This window comes from Nannobrachium achirus (assembly GCF_963921795.1).
Source record: "Nannobrachium achirus genome assembly, chromosome: 5".
NCBI lineage: Eukaryota > Metazoa > Chordata > Actinopteri > Myctophiformes > Myctophidae > Nannobrachium > Nannobrachium achirus.
The window spans coordinates 52,854,782-52,870,458 of record NC_137814.1 but is presented as its reverse complement, the minus strand read 5'-3'; the positions used below and the strand labels follow the sequence as shown (position 1 = coordinate 52,870,458).

Here is a 15,677-nt window from a genome sequence, read left to right as displayed (position 1 = left end):
TTGTCACATTCCTAAGACAAAAATGTGATAACAATAAATGTACCCCCATTGATTCCGGATGGTGACCCGTTTCGAAACGGGTCACCATCCGGAATTAATGGGGGTAAATTTACTCGAATCAAATTTTTGTCTTAGGAATGTGACAAAAAACTAAAAAATATTATTGAACTCTACTCTCCATGGCCTGAGTAATCAATAGAAAAAAAGTCATTTTGGGGGTGAACTACTCCTTTAAAGGACAACTTTGTTTTTTTACAACAAGGGTTCATATTTTAGATTGTTAAAATGTTTTCATTTACTTCATTCTATCATTTTAGTGATTTTAACAATTTTTAATTTGCATGCATGCCCCCATGTTGGGGGCATGCATGCAAGTGGCTAAGTATATATTTTTAGACACAATAAGCCCATTCCCAAGATGCACCGCACTCTTTCATGGGCAGATGTGACTTATGGGGGCTGGTGTAAAGAGTAACAAAGAAATTGCCGGCTTGTTGTGTCTGAAAATACATATTTAGCCACTTGTACGCATGCCCCCACCCACTGAAATCTAAATACTAAAAAACGCGAACACAATAAAAAGCAGTAAATGAAAACATTTTAACCCTCATCTTTTTTACAATCTAAAATATGAACCCTTGTTGTAAAAAAACAAAGTTGTCCTTTAAACTGCCGTGTTAAGTGGTCAGGTGGGTGGGCCGTTTAGTTTCAGAGCACGTTTAGTTTCTACATTGTGTGTGTGTCTCTCTCTCTCCAGGGTAACTCGGGCCTGGGGTTCAGCATCGCCGGGGGGACGGACAACCCTCACATCGGTGACGACCCTTCCATCTTCATCACCAAAGTCATCCCAGGGGGCGCTGCCGCGCAGGACGGACGCCTGAGGTGAAAAATCTGCTACCTTTGATGTATTTGTGCAGTGGTTCTCAACCTGTGGGTCGGGATCCCCTGGGGGGGGGTGTCCCCAGACGATGTGCAACATTGTTTTCTTACTCATCAGACAATTAAAGCACTTTTTAATACCTCTAAAATTACAAATTAAACATCGGCCAAATTGTCAAATATTAGAGGTAGAAATTGTGACAATAGCCGAACTACTTGCTCACATGTGCGCATGTAGACCTGCTATTTTCTCAATAGAACCGTGTTATACAAATTGTAATGCCTCAACTCTTAGTGCTCATTGGGGTGGGACATCCCCAGTTAAAAAAAATATATATTTTGGGGGTCGCGGCCTAAAAAGGTTGAGAACCATTGTATCAGCGTGACGCTGTTGTGTGATCAAGTAGGGCGTTGATTTGAACACAAAAAGCTTGAATATGGAGATAAGAGGGTTCTGCCCGACAGCACGATCACTTGAAATCTGCAAAAGCTGGGCGCCCGCTGGCCTAGCGGTCCAGGCTCTGATACCTGACAGCGTGTCGCGGGTTCGAGTCCCGATCCCGACGACCTTTGCTGCACGTCACTCCCCATCTCTCTCTCTCTCCCCATTTCTTGTCAGTGAGTCTACTGTACCAAAAACAAATCTTGTAAAAAATCGGCAAAAGCAAAAACATGTTTACACCTTTGTTAACACTTTAATCGAAACCCTTACGTAAGCAAGAGGCGAACATTTTGAAAATAGCAGATCTACATGCTCACAACGCCTCGCACTGCGAGGCGTTGTGGGCATGTAGACCTGCTATTTTCACAATATTTATCTGTGGAACCGAGTCACATTACATGTAATACCTACAATTCCAAGTGCTTGTCAGGTTGGGGGGGTCCCCAGTTCATATTTGTTTATTTTGGGGGTCACGGCCTGAAAAGGTTTGAGAACCCCTGTTCTAGCGGGGAGGACACTTGGTCTCGACTAGCGTACAAGGCAGCAGCTGTTGTAGAGTTGTTACCCCAGACACTCTGCCACCAGGGGGCCTCCCGGCCGGGGGGGCCCTCCTCTTTCACTGGCTCATTAATGATGCAGAGAGCCAGGCCTGAAACACCTGATCCAGGTGACGATGGCACACAGTAAGCGTTCCTAGAGGCTCACCTACATGTGGTTTCATCGCCACCTGTGAGGAGGGGGGGGGGGGGAGGAGGGGACATGCGGCAGGTGAAATGCCATCTTACTCTGGTCATGTGCAGGTCACTGGGGGGGGGGGGGGGGGGGGGGGGGGGGATAGAGCAGTGTTTCTCAAACTTTCACATTTCAAGGTCTCCTCTTAAGTCTTGAGTCTTGACATTGTACAAATGGACTAACAGGCTCATTTGGTTCCATTTGTACACTGTCAGAGTTACAGACTTGTATGGGTCCATTCAGACCCACCTAAAGGAACCCACAGAGTCCCTGGAATCCACTTTGAGAACCACTGAAATAGAGGAAATCGGCTATCCTCAACTTGTGCTTCTTGAGGATGTTGCGAGTTGCAAAAAACAAAAACAAAAAAAACTAAGATCGATTAAATTAACTCATTTACTGCCCCTACCCGAGAATCCAGAGAAAAAGCTGTTGGTCCGGGCTGGACCAACAGATGCGTTGTGAGCTTGTATATCTGCTATTTTGGTTGACAAGAGATTTGGTTGACAGTGAAAAAAAAAAAAAGGATGTTAACGTCAAGTACGTTATTTCCAGGTCCGTTTTACCAAGGGTTTAAGTCGTGGTACTGGATATGCAGCTTGGGCAAATAAAAAGTGAATCGATCTCAGTGCATGACAGAGGATAACTTCACGATAAATATAAATCTCTTTAACCGATTACAGAGGTTAACGTTCTCAGTCCTGGGGACTGATTTCAGTCTTGAGGATTCCATAGGGGCTATTTCTGAGTGCAGATCCGCAAAAAATAAAAAATAAAATAAGGGGGCGGTGTAGCAATGGCCGCTGCATGAATGACAGTCATCAAAACGTTAGTCAAGTGATCTCCAAACTAAAAAGCAGTTATAATTTCATGATATGAGTATTTGAATTGGCCAGACTAGCAATAGAATACAAATGAAGTATGTATTGGCACACAACATTCAGTGAAGGCAGTTCAGAACTTCAGGGAAACACCCCAAATATTGGTCTGTGCTGCACGTGCTATGTTTCAAAAATGACATATTGGGACATAGTCTGAAAATAAACGTCAGTCTTGGGATTCTTTTTGGCTTTAACCCCTGCGATTATCGTTAGTTTTTTTTTTATCGCGATAAACGATAATAACGATTATCGTCCCATCCCTAATCCCAACGTGCGTGCGTGTGTGTGTGTTCCAGAGTAAACGATGTGATCCTGCGTGTCAACGAGGCAGACGTTCGGGACGTGACCCACAGCGGGGCGGTGGAGGCCCTGAAGGAGGCCGGCTCGCTGGTCAGGCTGTACGTCCGACGCAGGAAACCCGTGTCCGAGAAGCTGATGGAGCTCAAGCTGGTCAAAGGACCCAAAGGTAGCAGCTCACTGTGACTACGCATTTATACAGTACACCTGAGGCCCGGTCTAATAACGCTCAGTTTATTCCCATGAACCCATTTAGTGCCTAGAATTATTGAATGCTTTAACTGTTGAAAAATAGCAGATATACAAGCTCACAGCGCGGCACCGAGTGCCGCGCTGCGAGCTTGTAGATCTGCTATTTTTGAAAAAGTTGTGAAAATGCGTGCAAATCTTTGAATATATGTATTTTTAAAGCGAACGTTTGTAACTAAAATTTTGCTTCTGGGGGGGTCCCTGGAACGAAATATTTTGAGATGGGGGTCCGTGGCCAAATAAATATCAGTTTGGGGGTCCTAGACATGAAAAGGTTTGAGAACCACTGACATAGTAGTCTCTCAAGAACAGACTAACTGAGCTCCATTTAAGTGAAAAGGACCTTTTCTTTGACGATGGCTGGCCAGATTGCTGACATAGAAACATAGGTTTTTCAAAAAATCTTAGAAGGATTCAAAAGACACTTATAGATTCGGGTCAGAATTCGAATTTTCACGATTTTTCAAAAATAGCAGATGTACAAGCTCGCAGCGCGCTGTGAGCTTGTATATCTGCTATTTTTCAAGCATAAAGCATAAAATAATGATACACAATAATGTGTACCCGTTCTGAATGGGTTAGGACCCATAGTTATTTTACACTTAAGCTATTGAAAAATAGCAGATATACAAGCTCACGGCGCGGCTACGAGCTTGTAGATCTGCTATTTTGTTTTAAATCATGAAAAGTATATGAAATATAATCTTTGAATAATATATTTTTCAAACCAGACTTCTGTAACTCAAATCTCTGCTTCTGGGTGGTCCCTGGTACAACACATAAATATATAATCTTCGAATATATATTCGAAGATTTGCAAAAATAGCAAATCTACAAGATCGCAGCGCGGCACTCAGTGCAGCACTGTGAGCTTGTATATCTGCTATGTTTCAATAGTTAAAGCATAAAATGATGTTTAAAATAATAACACGTTCCAGATCCTAATAGGACATTGACAAGAGAAAGAGACATCTATAAATATGCATTTATTGATGTCTATTGTGATTGTTGATAAGGCTATTGTTTATTTCTGTATGTGTATAGTCTTTATCGATAAGGCTGGTGTGCTTTTCTAAATGTGTATTGTGTTTATTGACGAGGCTATTGTATATTTCTAAAGTGTCATTCCCACCCGGCACGATAAAGATAAACAATATCGTTTTAAAATTATTGTTATAGTTATCTTTATCGTGCCCGATGGGACTAAATGTGCGTCGTCTTTATTGATAAGGCTGGTGTGCATTATTATTTATAAGCCTTGAGTGCTGAACAAAACACCAAGAGGCATAGAGGCTAAATTCCAATAATCAGGGGATTTTGAACATAGGCAGAGAAGTTGAATAAATGCCAACAACATCAATATCGTCGTTGTCGGGTGAAAACCTTGTATGTCCAAAACCGCTCGTTTTGTATTCATCATTTTAAAAATGATTTAAACTAGTGGAAATAGCAGATCTACAAGCACACAACGCCTCGCACCACGAGGCGTTGTGTGCTTGTAGATCTGCTATTTTCACTAGTCCTGTGCGTCAGTCTTGTGTGATGAAGCAGGGCTTTGCTTTACGGAAAAACGTTCAAATTTGAAACTTGGAGATACGAGGTTTCTGCCCGACAGTGACGATATGCTTCCCAATCAGGGTACTGTATGTCAACAACACAGAGACACTGTCCTTCAATAGGATTCTCTGGAGGTTGCAAAAACAAACAAAAAGCAATCTGTTAAAATCCATGGCATTCAGTCTTAGTGTTTAGCTTAACGACGGACTATGTGTCCCTCGCTGAGGAGAGTGAGCCTCTGACTGTGAGCAGGTCGTCTTGTCTCGATTTGGATTGATTGATTGATTGATTGATTGATTGATTGATTGATTACCTCATCAGCAGGTTTGTTAACAGTACAGGTATACAGTCAAAGGTTATGCTAAAAGGATAACACAGAAATCCCCAGGGCCAGGGGGCTTTATTTCCATCGTGGTCCATTATAGTCCATGGCTGATCAGAACACAGTTGTGTCATCACTTGTTAGTCAGACTCAGCAGTCATCATTTTAATTTGAATTGATTATTAAGGTGTTTAGATCGTTTTCCTGAGCTGTCACCTGTAGAGAGTGTCTGTTGCTATGCTGAATGTTTAGTTACAAAGATGTTCGCCAAAAGTGGATCCATCCAGAGAAAGCAGACATACAAGCTCATGTCGCATCGCAGATGCAACCGTTGTGAGCTTGTAGATCACACTCGGCTGCGGCGCCGGAACTGCCGCACACCTTCTGCACAATGCACAATGGGCAGGGTTCCCACGGTCATGAAATTCCTGGAAATATTTTGAAATTAGAAAAATATTTTTCCAGTACTGGAAAAGTTTTGGAATTTATCAAGGGTCCTGGAAGGTCCTGGAAAAAATAGCTATGCATTGTCTTTGGTTATTGATTTTGTTAATACCTCTGAAATGACAAATTAAACATGGGTCAAATTGTCAAATATTAGAGGCAGAAATTGTGAAAATAGCCGATCTACATGCTCACAACGCCTCGCAAGGCGAGGCGTTGTGAGCATGTAGATCTGCTATTTTCACAATAGAACCGTGTTATACAAAATTCCTCAACTCTTAGCGCTCGTCAGGGTGGGGGTCCCCAGTTAAAACATGATTATTTCGGGGGTCACAGCCTGAAAAGGTTGAGAACCACTGGCATACACTACCTGTCTTTGGGCATTGCGCATAGGAGTAAGCGACCTGTTATTGAGCTGAATCATTGTTATATCGTCCTGGAAATTGGGTTAAATATTCTGGAAAAGTTTGGGAAAAGTTTTGGAAATGAATTGGTAAAAATGTGTGGGAACTCTGAATGGGACGTTGGAAACTTGTGGATAGTGTTTATTGATCGCTGGTGGAGTGTGTGTTGTGTATATTGATAAGGTGTGTGTGTGTGTGTGTGTTGCAGGTCTGGGGTTCAGCATCGCAGGCGGAGTGGGGAACCAGCACATCCCAGGAGACAACAGCATCTACGTCACCAAGATCATTGAGGGAGGAGCCGCTCACAAAGACGGACGCCTGCAGATAGGAGACAAACTACTAGCTGTAAGACAGATAACCACTTATACCCTATTTACTTCAATGAACGCTTTTGTGATTTAAGTAGAAAGAAGCACAGCGCCATCGTAACGATGCGTAGGCTAACGATTGGGGTCTCTGCACATGCACTCATCTGCAAACACGCACGTGACTTTTATTATACTATGGCCGATTCGTTTATTCTTTGTCCGAAGAAATATTTATATCTTGCCGGTCGCCGTGGCCGGCCCAAAGATTGTCTGGTGGAAACCTTAACCAGGCCCCCTACTTGTCTCCGCTCCCTCTACGCCCAATCTCTTTGCTAAAACCAGCCCATGCATGAGCTTGTACTGTTAGTAGATTGGTTGTTAGTGGTCAGAACAGAATAAACATATGAACTGAAGGGACTATGTCATCCTCATAGACCAGATAGAACAATGGTTTTCATAAATTTCATACCAAGGTCCATTATTTATTCGGCATTTGAACCACAGACCATTTGAAGTGATTTAGCCTCTCGGACCCAAAAACGTAGAATATGTCATCGCCGGATCACTGGAGAAGATTTTGTACACAATTCCATGCTTTATTGATGTGGTACCATAGGAGAGATACAGTAACAGGCAAACTAACTAAAATAACAATTCTTCTACATTCTCTAATTGTGTACTATTAAGTAATGCAGATGTTTAATTGCGACCGTAGGTCGCAGTTACTTGCACACTATCCAAACCTCCACCGGCTGTCCCTCCGTCACTCCCTCCGTCACTCCCTCCGTCACTCCCTCTGTCACACGTCACACGTCACACTTTTGCCCTGCTCATATCTCTGCAACCGTTGCCCCGATCCATGCCAGATTTTGCACACACACTCCTTGCCTGCCAAACTACAACCTCCAAGGACCCCCGGAGTTTCGGGGACCCCCAGGTCCCTGGGGGACCCCCAGGTGTAAAAAATTACCAAATGTGCAAAAATGACCAAATGACCACCCCAACGGGGCTGCTCACGGGGCATTCCCGGGGACCACCCACTCCTGGTGCTCCAGAACGGATGCAAAAGTGGTGGCGCCCCCAGTGGAGGACCCCCTGCCACTGCAGCTCACATAAAATGCCGTAACTCGGGCTAGGAGCGACCGGGAGAGCCGGGGCCGGTACCTATTCGTCCGCCTTGGCGGCGAGGAGACCCCACCCCTCATTTCTCACATGGCCCTCTAGCGCCACCATGAGGCCGATTCAGATTTTGCCCTAAAATCACGAAAATCACTACACAGTATGTCTACACTCATGTCAACAACATGGATCAGGAAGATTTTGGAAAAACACATTTTTGCTCTATTTATGGAGATAAGCGACCAACGGTCGCTTATCTCCCGATTAGGGAGTCTTACTGGTAATAATTACATTCTTGAGAGCATTCTTCTTTTACGCTCTCAAGACTTAAAAGATATATATAAGGGTCCACTTGGAACCCCCTAAGGGACTACTGGTGGCCCCCTGGACTACTGGTTGAGAACGACTGATATAGGACAACGAGCGTTTGTTCTATATAAACCTGTGTGTTGTGTGTTGGTTCTGTTGTTGTCCAGGTGAACACTGCGAACCTAGAAGAGGTGAGCCACGAGCACGCGGTCACGGCGCTGAAGAACACCCCGGACGTGGTCTACCTCAAGGTGGCCAAGCCCAACAGCGTGTTCATGAACGACAGCTTCACGGCGCCGCCCGACATCACCAACTGTGAGTCCCGCTTCCAGGGGTGTCGCACCAGATTCTGGGCCCTGGGTACTTTTAACTGTTGAAAAATAGCAGATATACAAGCTCACAGCGCGGCACCGAGTGCCGCGCTGCGAGCTGGTAGATCTGCTATTTTTGAAAAACGTGAAAAAAAAGTATTTGAACATTTTAAATCCGTCTAAGGTTTTTTGAAAAACCTATGTTTCTATGTCAGTGGTGCTCAAACCTTTTCATGTGAAGGACCCCCAAAATGATATGTATTTGGCCACGGACCTCCAACTCAAAACATTTAGTTCCAGGGACCCCCCAGAGGCAACATTTGAGTTACAAATGTCCGCTTAAAAAATACATACATTCAAAGATTTGCACACATTTTCACGACTTTTAAAAAATAGCAGATCTACGAGCTCGCAGCGCGGCACTCGGTGCCGCGCTGTGAGCTTGCATATCTGCTATTTTTCAATAGCTAAAGTATAAAATACTCCACCACCTTGGGCCCTATTAACTCGGTCCCACTTTCCCCCCCCCTTGTGACGCCCCTGCCCACTTCACTCCACCATGCCTTCCTCCCCCTCCCAGTGTTACTATTCATCTGACATCAGCAACACTGCAGCCCCCCCATTTATACGCATGTGAGCCCAAAATAGCCCCGATCTAAGAGCTTGTGATGTGTCACCCTGCGACACGTTGTGAGCTTGACGAAGAAGTCGTGCTAGACAGACGGAGAGTGGAGGAGAGAGGAGTTCTGCTCTAGCATGGAGAACTGGGAGAGAGAGTGATGAGGTTCCACTTTATATCAGAGAGAGAGAGAGAGAGAGAGAGAGAGAGAGAGAGAGAGAGAGAGAGAGAGAGAGAGAGAGAGAGACTGAAACAGAGAGACATTGCTACAGTATAGAGCAGGGGTCTTCAACAGGGGGTCCGGGACCCCTATAGGGTGTCCTCAGAGTTACTACAGGGGGTCCTCCAAATCTTTATGTGATAGAAACTTGTTTTTTTCCCCCCTTTTTATATTAACCACTTGAACCCTATAGCGTCCATATTCGGAGAACATTAGCCAAAAATAGCAGATCTACAAGCTCACAACGCCTCGCCCTGCGAGGCGCTGGGAACTTGTAGATCGGCTATTTTTGGCAAAGCGATTTGGTGTAGAGGGGGAAAGAGCAGACTAAGTACAGAGTGAAAGGAAAAGTTTATTAAGTATTGACGGTTCAAGTGGTTAAATATCTGAAAACACAAATTGACATGAATCCAAAATACACTGATGATCGTGCTGTCAAACAATGAAACTATATGGAATCTATGATAAGGTAGTGGGGGTCCCTACTTCATCTCTCTCTCAACTAAGGGGTCCTTGGCCTGAAAACATTGAAGATCCCTGCCTCCCTGGTGAGTGTTTTTGTTCAGTAACAGGAGTCTCCAAGTCTCTCCATTCAGAACGGGTACACAGCTACACACATTATTGTGTATCATTATTTTATGCTTTAACTATTGAAAAATAGCAGATATACAAGCTCACAGCGCGGCACCGAGTGCCGCGCTGCGAGCTTGTAGATCTGCTATATATTTTTTTTTTATTGAAAATTAGAATTTTGACCCGATTCTATAAGTGTCTTTTGAATTCTTCTAAGGTTTTTGTAAAAAACCTATGTTTCTATGTCAGCAATCTGGCCAGCCATCGTCAAAGAAAAGGTCCTTTTCACTTAAATGGAGCTCAGTTAGTCTGTTCTTGAGAGACTGCTATGTCAGTGGTTCTCAAACCTTTTCATGTGAAGGACCCCCAAACTGACATGAATTTGGCCACGGACCCGCATCTCAAAATATTTAGTTCCTGCAGGGACCACCCAGAAGCAAAATTTGAGTTACAAACGTTTGCTTTTAAAATACAAGATTTGCACACATTTTCACAACTTTTTCAAAAGAAAGCAGATCTACAAGCTCGCAGGTGCCGCGCTGCAAGCTTGTAGATCTGCTATTTTTCACTGGTTAAAGCATTCAATAATTCTAGGCCTAAATGGGTTAAACAGAAAATGCATATTCAGGTCAGGATACCAATTGTATCCAACCAGGATAGAGAACTCAGACAGGATACAGATTCAATCAGTGAAATCGGAAGTGATGACACAAAGAAATTAGCAGACAAAATTGGGTCTGAAATGTTAGTCGAACGCATTTCAGAGTTTGAGAAACGGGGAGTCCCCTGTTACTGAACTGGCTCTATAGCAGTGATTACTATCAGAATTATGTGCCTATACGTTGTTATACCTTTCAATCCGGGAACAAATACTGTACATGTATTGCAACATAATATATATTTTTTGTTTATAAGGCGTTTTTAAAAACGACCCGGGTCTAAATGGGTTAACCATTTAACAAATAAATAACAACCAAAAGCATATACCCTGTATCACTTACCCTACCTTAAGTACTTGAGTAAATGTACTAAGTTACTTTCCACCATTGCAAGAGATGGGATGGAAGGTCATTCATTCCTCCTGCAGTCAGGACGTGACGTGACCATCAGAGCACCCTGGGGATCAATAAAGAGGAGTGTGTATGTGTGCTCCCCTGGGTGCAAAACGCACTCCACAGCACCTCCTGTGCTGACCCGGCATCATTACACAACCCACCAGGGACGGACACGTGTCTCTCTTCAAGGAGAGGTAGACAGCTGTCCACCCTGCTGTCTCCTCAACACTCATTAGTGCTCTGTGTCCGAGGCTGGCCGGGTCCGTTTGGTTGACCTTTGCACACTCTCTCAAGAGTTACTGACCTGTCAGAGTCATGGGCCTGTAAGGGTCAATTTGGTTTCTAACTATCAACATTTTTTGTGGTTCCTCATCTTTGAGAGCCACAGCTGCAGTCTGCTGTATTGGACAGGGACGTCACAGAGAATGTTAGAGGTGCAGGGTCTGACATTTCTAAAAGGGCCTTTTGGTGAAAGACCTCCAAGCTCACAACGCGTCACAGCTTGGAGGTCGGCTTTTTTTGGTGCTTGAGACCACACTGAACTAAGCATAATCAAGTCAATACTGGAGATGTGGCATAACAGCATGAATTTCCACACAGAAAGGGCATTTCTTTCAAGTTCAGGAGAGTTTGGACAAGGCAATGCTCTTGAATGCTGCCTTGTATGGCATGGAAAGGGGAGCATTTGCATTTCTTTAGTAAAAACTGCATCCATGGTCTGGAGAGGACACTTTTTACAGACGGGGAAAGGGCAGGGGCTCAAGCCCCCTTTGATGACTATGTGTGCACGTGCCTAGTAGTAGTGGACATAACAGGACAGGTGGCTGTCCTCCAGCTACAGTGCACATGTCCTCAGAGACATTTTAAACTTGAAGTACAAAGTTATTTTCAGTCAGTTCTAACCAAAATGGCTATTATCTCTCTTTCCTCGGGGACAGTAGGATCAATCCGTCAACTTGTTAGGCATCTAAAGGTTGTTTCTGTGAATTACCTCTGTTTACAGGAGAGTAAAGGTCTTGCCAATAATTTTACGCCCTTTTTCTCCCCAATGTATTCCTGAATGTATTTGAAACCCCCAAGGAAGCACGAGGGTCCCTGGGCCACACTTTGAGACCCACTGGTGTAGCAGAGTGTTTCTAGTGAGCCAACATGCACAATATCAGCACCCTGACTCTGTTTGAGCAGAATGGAACAGAGCCTTCATTAGTATTATTGGTGACACCTCTGAAGGAAGTGAGAAGACCATCCAACTTCTAGCCAAAATGGCTTCTGTGCATAGAGCCTATTGATTCCTCCCCACACACATTTCTCTGTTGCCCCTGCTGTTGTATCCTACTGACTCACCTGCCAGTGAGGAGGCCCCACCAGGATGACGTAGAGTCTTCTTTGTCCTACTCCTCCCGCCCAACACTCCCCCTCCCAGTCCGTAGGAGTACGTGCAATGATAATGATCACCCTACTTCCCTCCCCCGAACACGGGCCAATTGTGTTTGTGTAGAGCATACATGGGCAACAAGCGGCCCGGGGGCCACATGCGCCCCCCACCTTCACTTAATGTGGCCCGCTGGTTAATATTGGAATACTGATATAGTATTGATTTCAGCTGTTACAATTTCAACCATGCAAACATGTCTGCTTTAATACTTTCAGTCTATATTAGTAGCTTAATGACTTAGTACTAGTCTAGTATTGCTATGTCCAATGTATTTGTATTTAAGTTCATAAAGTTAACATAAGAACATACTGTATAAATGCCTTTGAAATTAAATAAACTGTGTACTTTTCAGGATTCCTATTCAAAAATAGCTAAAAATAATTCCGGATTCCAATAAAAAAAATAGCAGATCTAGAAGGTTAAAACGCAACACACTGCGACGTGTTTTGAGCTTGTAGAGCGTCTATTTCTTAGTAATTTTGACTGTACCTGTATATGCATTGTGGCCCTCTCCATCATCAAAGTTGCCCATCCCTGGTGTAGAGACACCCGACACAGCCTGTTGCACCATGGCGGATTCGAACCCACAACCTCTGTGGTGGTGGGAAGGCACTTCACCACCACCACCCCGAGCACTTGCCCTGAACACATTCTGATTCAGTATTCAGGCTGCGAACAGAGATGACAGACCATTAACTGCACGCACGCACAGCCTGGCCCCTCCCTTGTCGTAGACTCTGCAGCTCAGGAGGCATGAAGGACAAGCAGGGAATTAAACCACGTGAGCCCTGTGCTGAGAAAGAACGTTTACTGAAAGCAAAGATGCTTAATTTAGGAAGATGGCAGATCCCACGAACGTTCTATGTTTACTGGTGCTGGAGACAGAGAAAGGTGAGAAAGGTTCTCTCCTGATTTGTAGCATGTAGCTCGCTGGCATCCTTCAAAACTGCCCTGAAAACTCACCTTTCAGGAGGCCAGAGAAGGAGGTAGTTATCACTTCTCCCATAGACAGCTTCATGTGTGGTCATCGAGGGAAGGGCAGTGTTACAGTAGTGCTATGGGTTTAGGTGGAGTCTGAAGAGGTGAGTCTTCAGTCCACGGCGGAAGCCAGGGAGTGAGTCTTTAGTTCTAAGTGCGACAGGGAGTTTATTCCACAGTTTGGGGGCCAGGAGGGCGAATTGTCTAGGACGAGTGGATTGTTGTCCTGGGTAAAGAGGTATTTTTTTTATTGGTCTTGTCTGAAAGTGTGGAGTGGAGTGGACATACAGGAAGTACCGCCCAAGGAAATAACGTAGATGCTGTGTAGATCTGTTTCCATTCCCCCTGGCATGAACACCATGTTTTGAAGACAGCTTCCAGTGGAAGTACAGTAGACATAAAACGGAAGTCCTGCCTTACTTTACCAGGCTTGTCTCCTGGTGAGAAGAGAAACAGCTGGGAACGAGGTTATGTAAGGATCTGCTACTTTTGATGCTTTAGTGCACTGGGGTCTTCAACGTTTTCAGGCCAAGGACCCCTTAGTTGAGAGAGAGATGAAGCAGGGAGGGACCCCCACAACCTTTTCATAGATTCCATATAGTTTCAGTTTTTCACAGCACAATTGTCAGTGTATTTTGGATTCATGTCAATTTGTGTTTTCAGATATTGAACCACTTGAACCGTCAATGTTTAATAAACTTGACTTTTCACTCTACTTAGTCTGCTCTTTTTCCCCTCTACACCAAACCTCTTTGCCGAAAATAGCCGATCTAGAAGCTCACAACGCCACTACAGGAACCCCTGTAGTGACTCTGAGGACCTCTTAGGGGTCCCGGACCCCCTGTTGAAGACCCTTGCTTTAGTGTGACGCTGTAGTATGGTCAAGTTGTTGACCAGTATGGTCAAGTTGATTTAAAGGAAAAAAAGAAAAAAAAAAACACAAAGTTAGAATACGGAGATAAGAGATTTCTGCCACACGTCAGCAACAACATCCTGTAGAACTACTATATTTCTATTTGTGTTCTATTCATTACCAGCCCCTCCCCCCTTCTGCCTCAGTCCATGTGGTGCCACCATAACACCCAGCAGGGCTTTATTATTATGGGATGTCTATTTCACTCTTATTGTCACTCAGTCTCAAAGCCAGGTGGTCGCCCCGCCATCCAGATGTTATGTGCATTTAACTGAATTATTTCTCATTCATTAACTGACTCATTCATTAGCCCATTTAGGCCTAGACTTATTGAATGCTTTATCTATTGAAAATTATCAGATACACAGCTCACTGCGAGCTTGCAGATCTGCAATTTTATTTTTAATTCCTGATTTATTATTATTATTTTTTTGTCTTTTTAAAAGCAAACATTTGTAACTCAAATATTTGCTTCTGGCGGTCCCTGGGAACAACATATTTTGAGATGGGGGTTCGTGACCAAATACATGTAATTTTGGGGGTCCTTGACATGAAAAGGTTTGAGAACCACTGATTCAGAAGAAGGATTTGGAAGACATTTATAGAATCGGGTCAAAAATATATTCAAAGACTTGCACAAATGTTCACGATTTTTCTAAAAAATAGCAGATCTACAAGCTTGTATATCTGCTATTTTTTAATAGTTAAAGCATAAAATAATGGTTAAAGTGGTTCAAATCCAAAGTGACACAGATTTGCGTTCAGGTCTAAATCTCATTCATTAACTCTCTCTCTCTGTGTCTCTGTGTCTCTCTCCCAGCCTACTCCCAGCACATAGAGAACCATATCAGCACCACCCCGCCCAACCTCCTGGGCCCGGCGGCGCCGCCCTCCTCCGCCCCCTCGGGACGATACTCCCCCACGCCCAAAGGCATGCTGGGAGACGACGATGTCACCAGGTAAAGTCTCTCCCACTACATATACTGTACGTGCCTGTTATGCTTTCTGTGGAGCTCTTGGTACAAATGGAACACAGCGAAAAAGAATATAGAGAATGTCGTCGTTGTCGGGTGAAAACCTTGTATGTCCAAAACCGTTCGTATATGCATTTATCATTTAAAAATGATTCAAACTAGTGAAAACAGCCGTTCTACAAGCACACAACGCCTCGCACCGCGAGGCGTTGTGTGCTTGTAGATCTGCTGTTTTCACTACTTTTGTGTGAGGGCCTTGTATGATGAAGCAGGGCTTTACTTTGCGAAAGAACGTACAAATGTGAAACTTGGAGATACAAGGTTTCCACCCGACAACAACGATATATTGTCTCTGTTGGGTGTATGTCCAAAACTGTTAGAATATGGAGATTAGAGGTTTTTGTCCCTGTCATCAGCAATACAGGCCGGCCTCTCTATTGCTGCACTCACACTCTGCCCCCTAGTGGCTGAGAGACTGGACTACACTGTTCTATAGCTAATGCTATAGAACAGTGTAGTCATTTAAAGGCTTGTAGTGTAATATTAGTTAATGTAAGCTGCTGTTTATAAATATGATACGTTCTGCATGCCAATACTTTTGTATTGGCATCATGTACCAAGTACATTTGTGTACTTTTCCCACCACTGTAAGTGAT

The 15,677-nt window shown here is 44.0% G+C and overlaps 1 protein-coding gene across 4 annotated transcripts in view; it reads left to right on the top strand.

Moving 5' to 3' along the window:
* The window catches only part of dlg1b (discs large MAGUK scaffold protein 1b), a 191,424-nt gene that overhangs the window by 149,549 nt on the left and 26,198 nt on the right, over positions 1-15,677 (top strand). For all 4 annotated transcript variants that reach the window (XM_080726140.1, XM_080726141.1, XM_080726139.1 and 1 more), the window contains 5 exons: positions 758-882; positions 3,231-3,400; positions 6,416-6,552; positions 8,111-8,258; positions 14,868-15,006. In XM_080726140.1, coding sequence (XP_080582266.1) covers positions 758-882; positions 3,231-3,400; positions 6,416-6,552; positions 8,111-8,258; positions 14,868-15,006 — 719 coding nt within the window. The remainder of the gene's footprint in view (positions 1-757; positions 883-3,230; positions 3,401-6,415; positions 6,553-8,110; positions 8,259-14,867; positions 15,007-15,677) is intronic.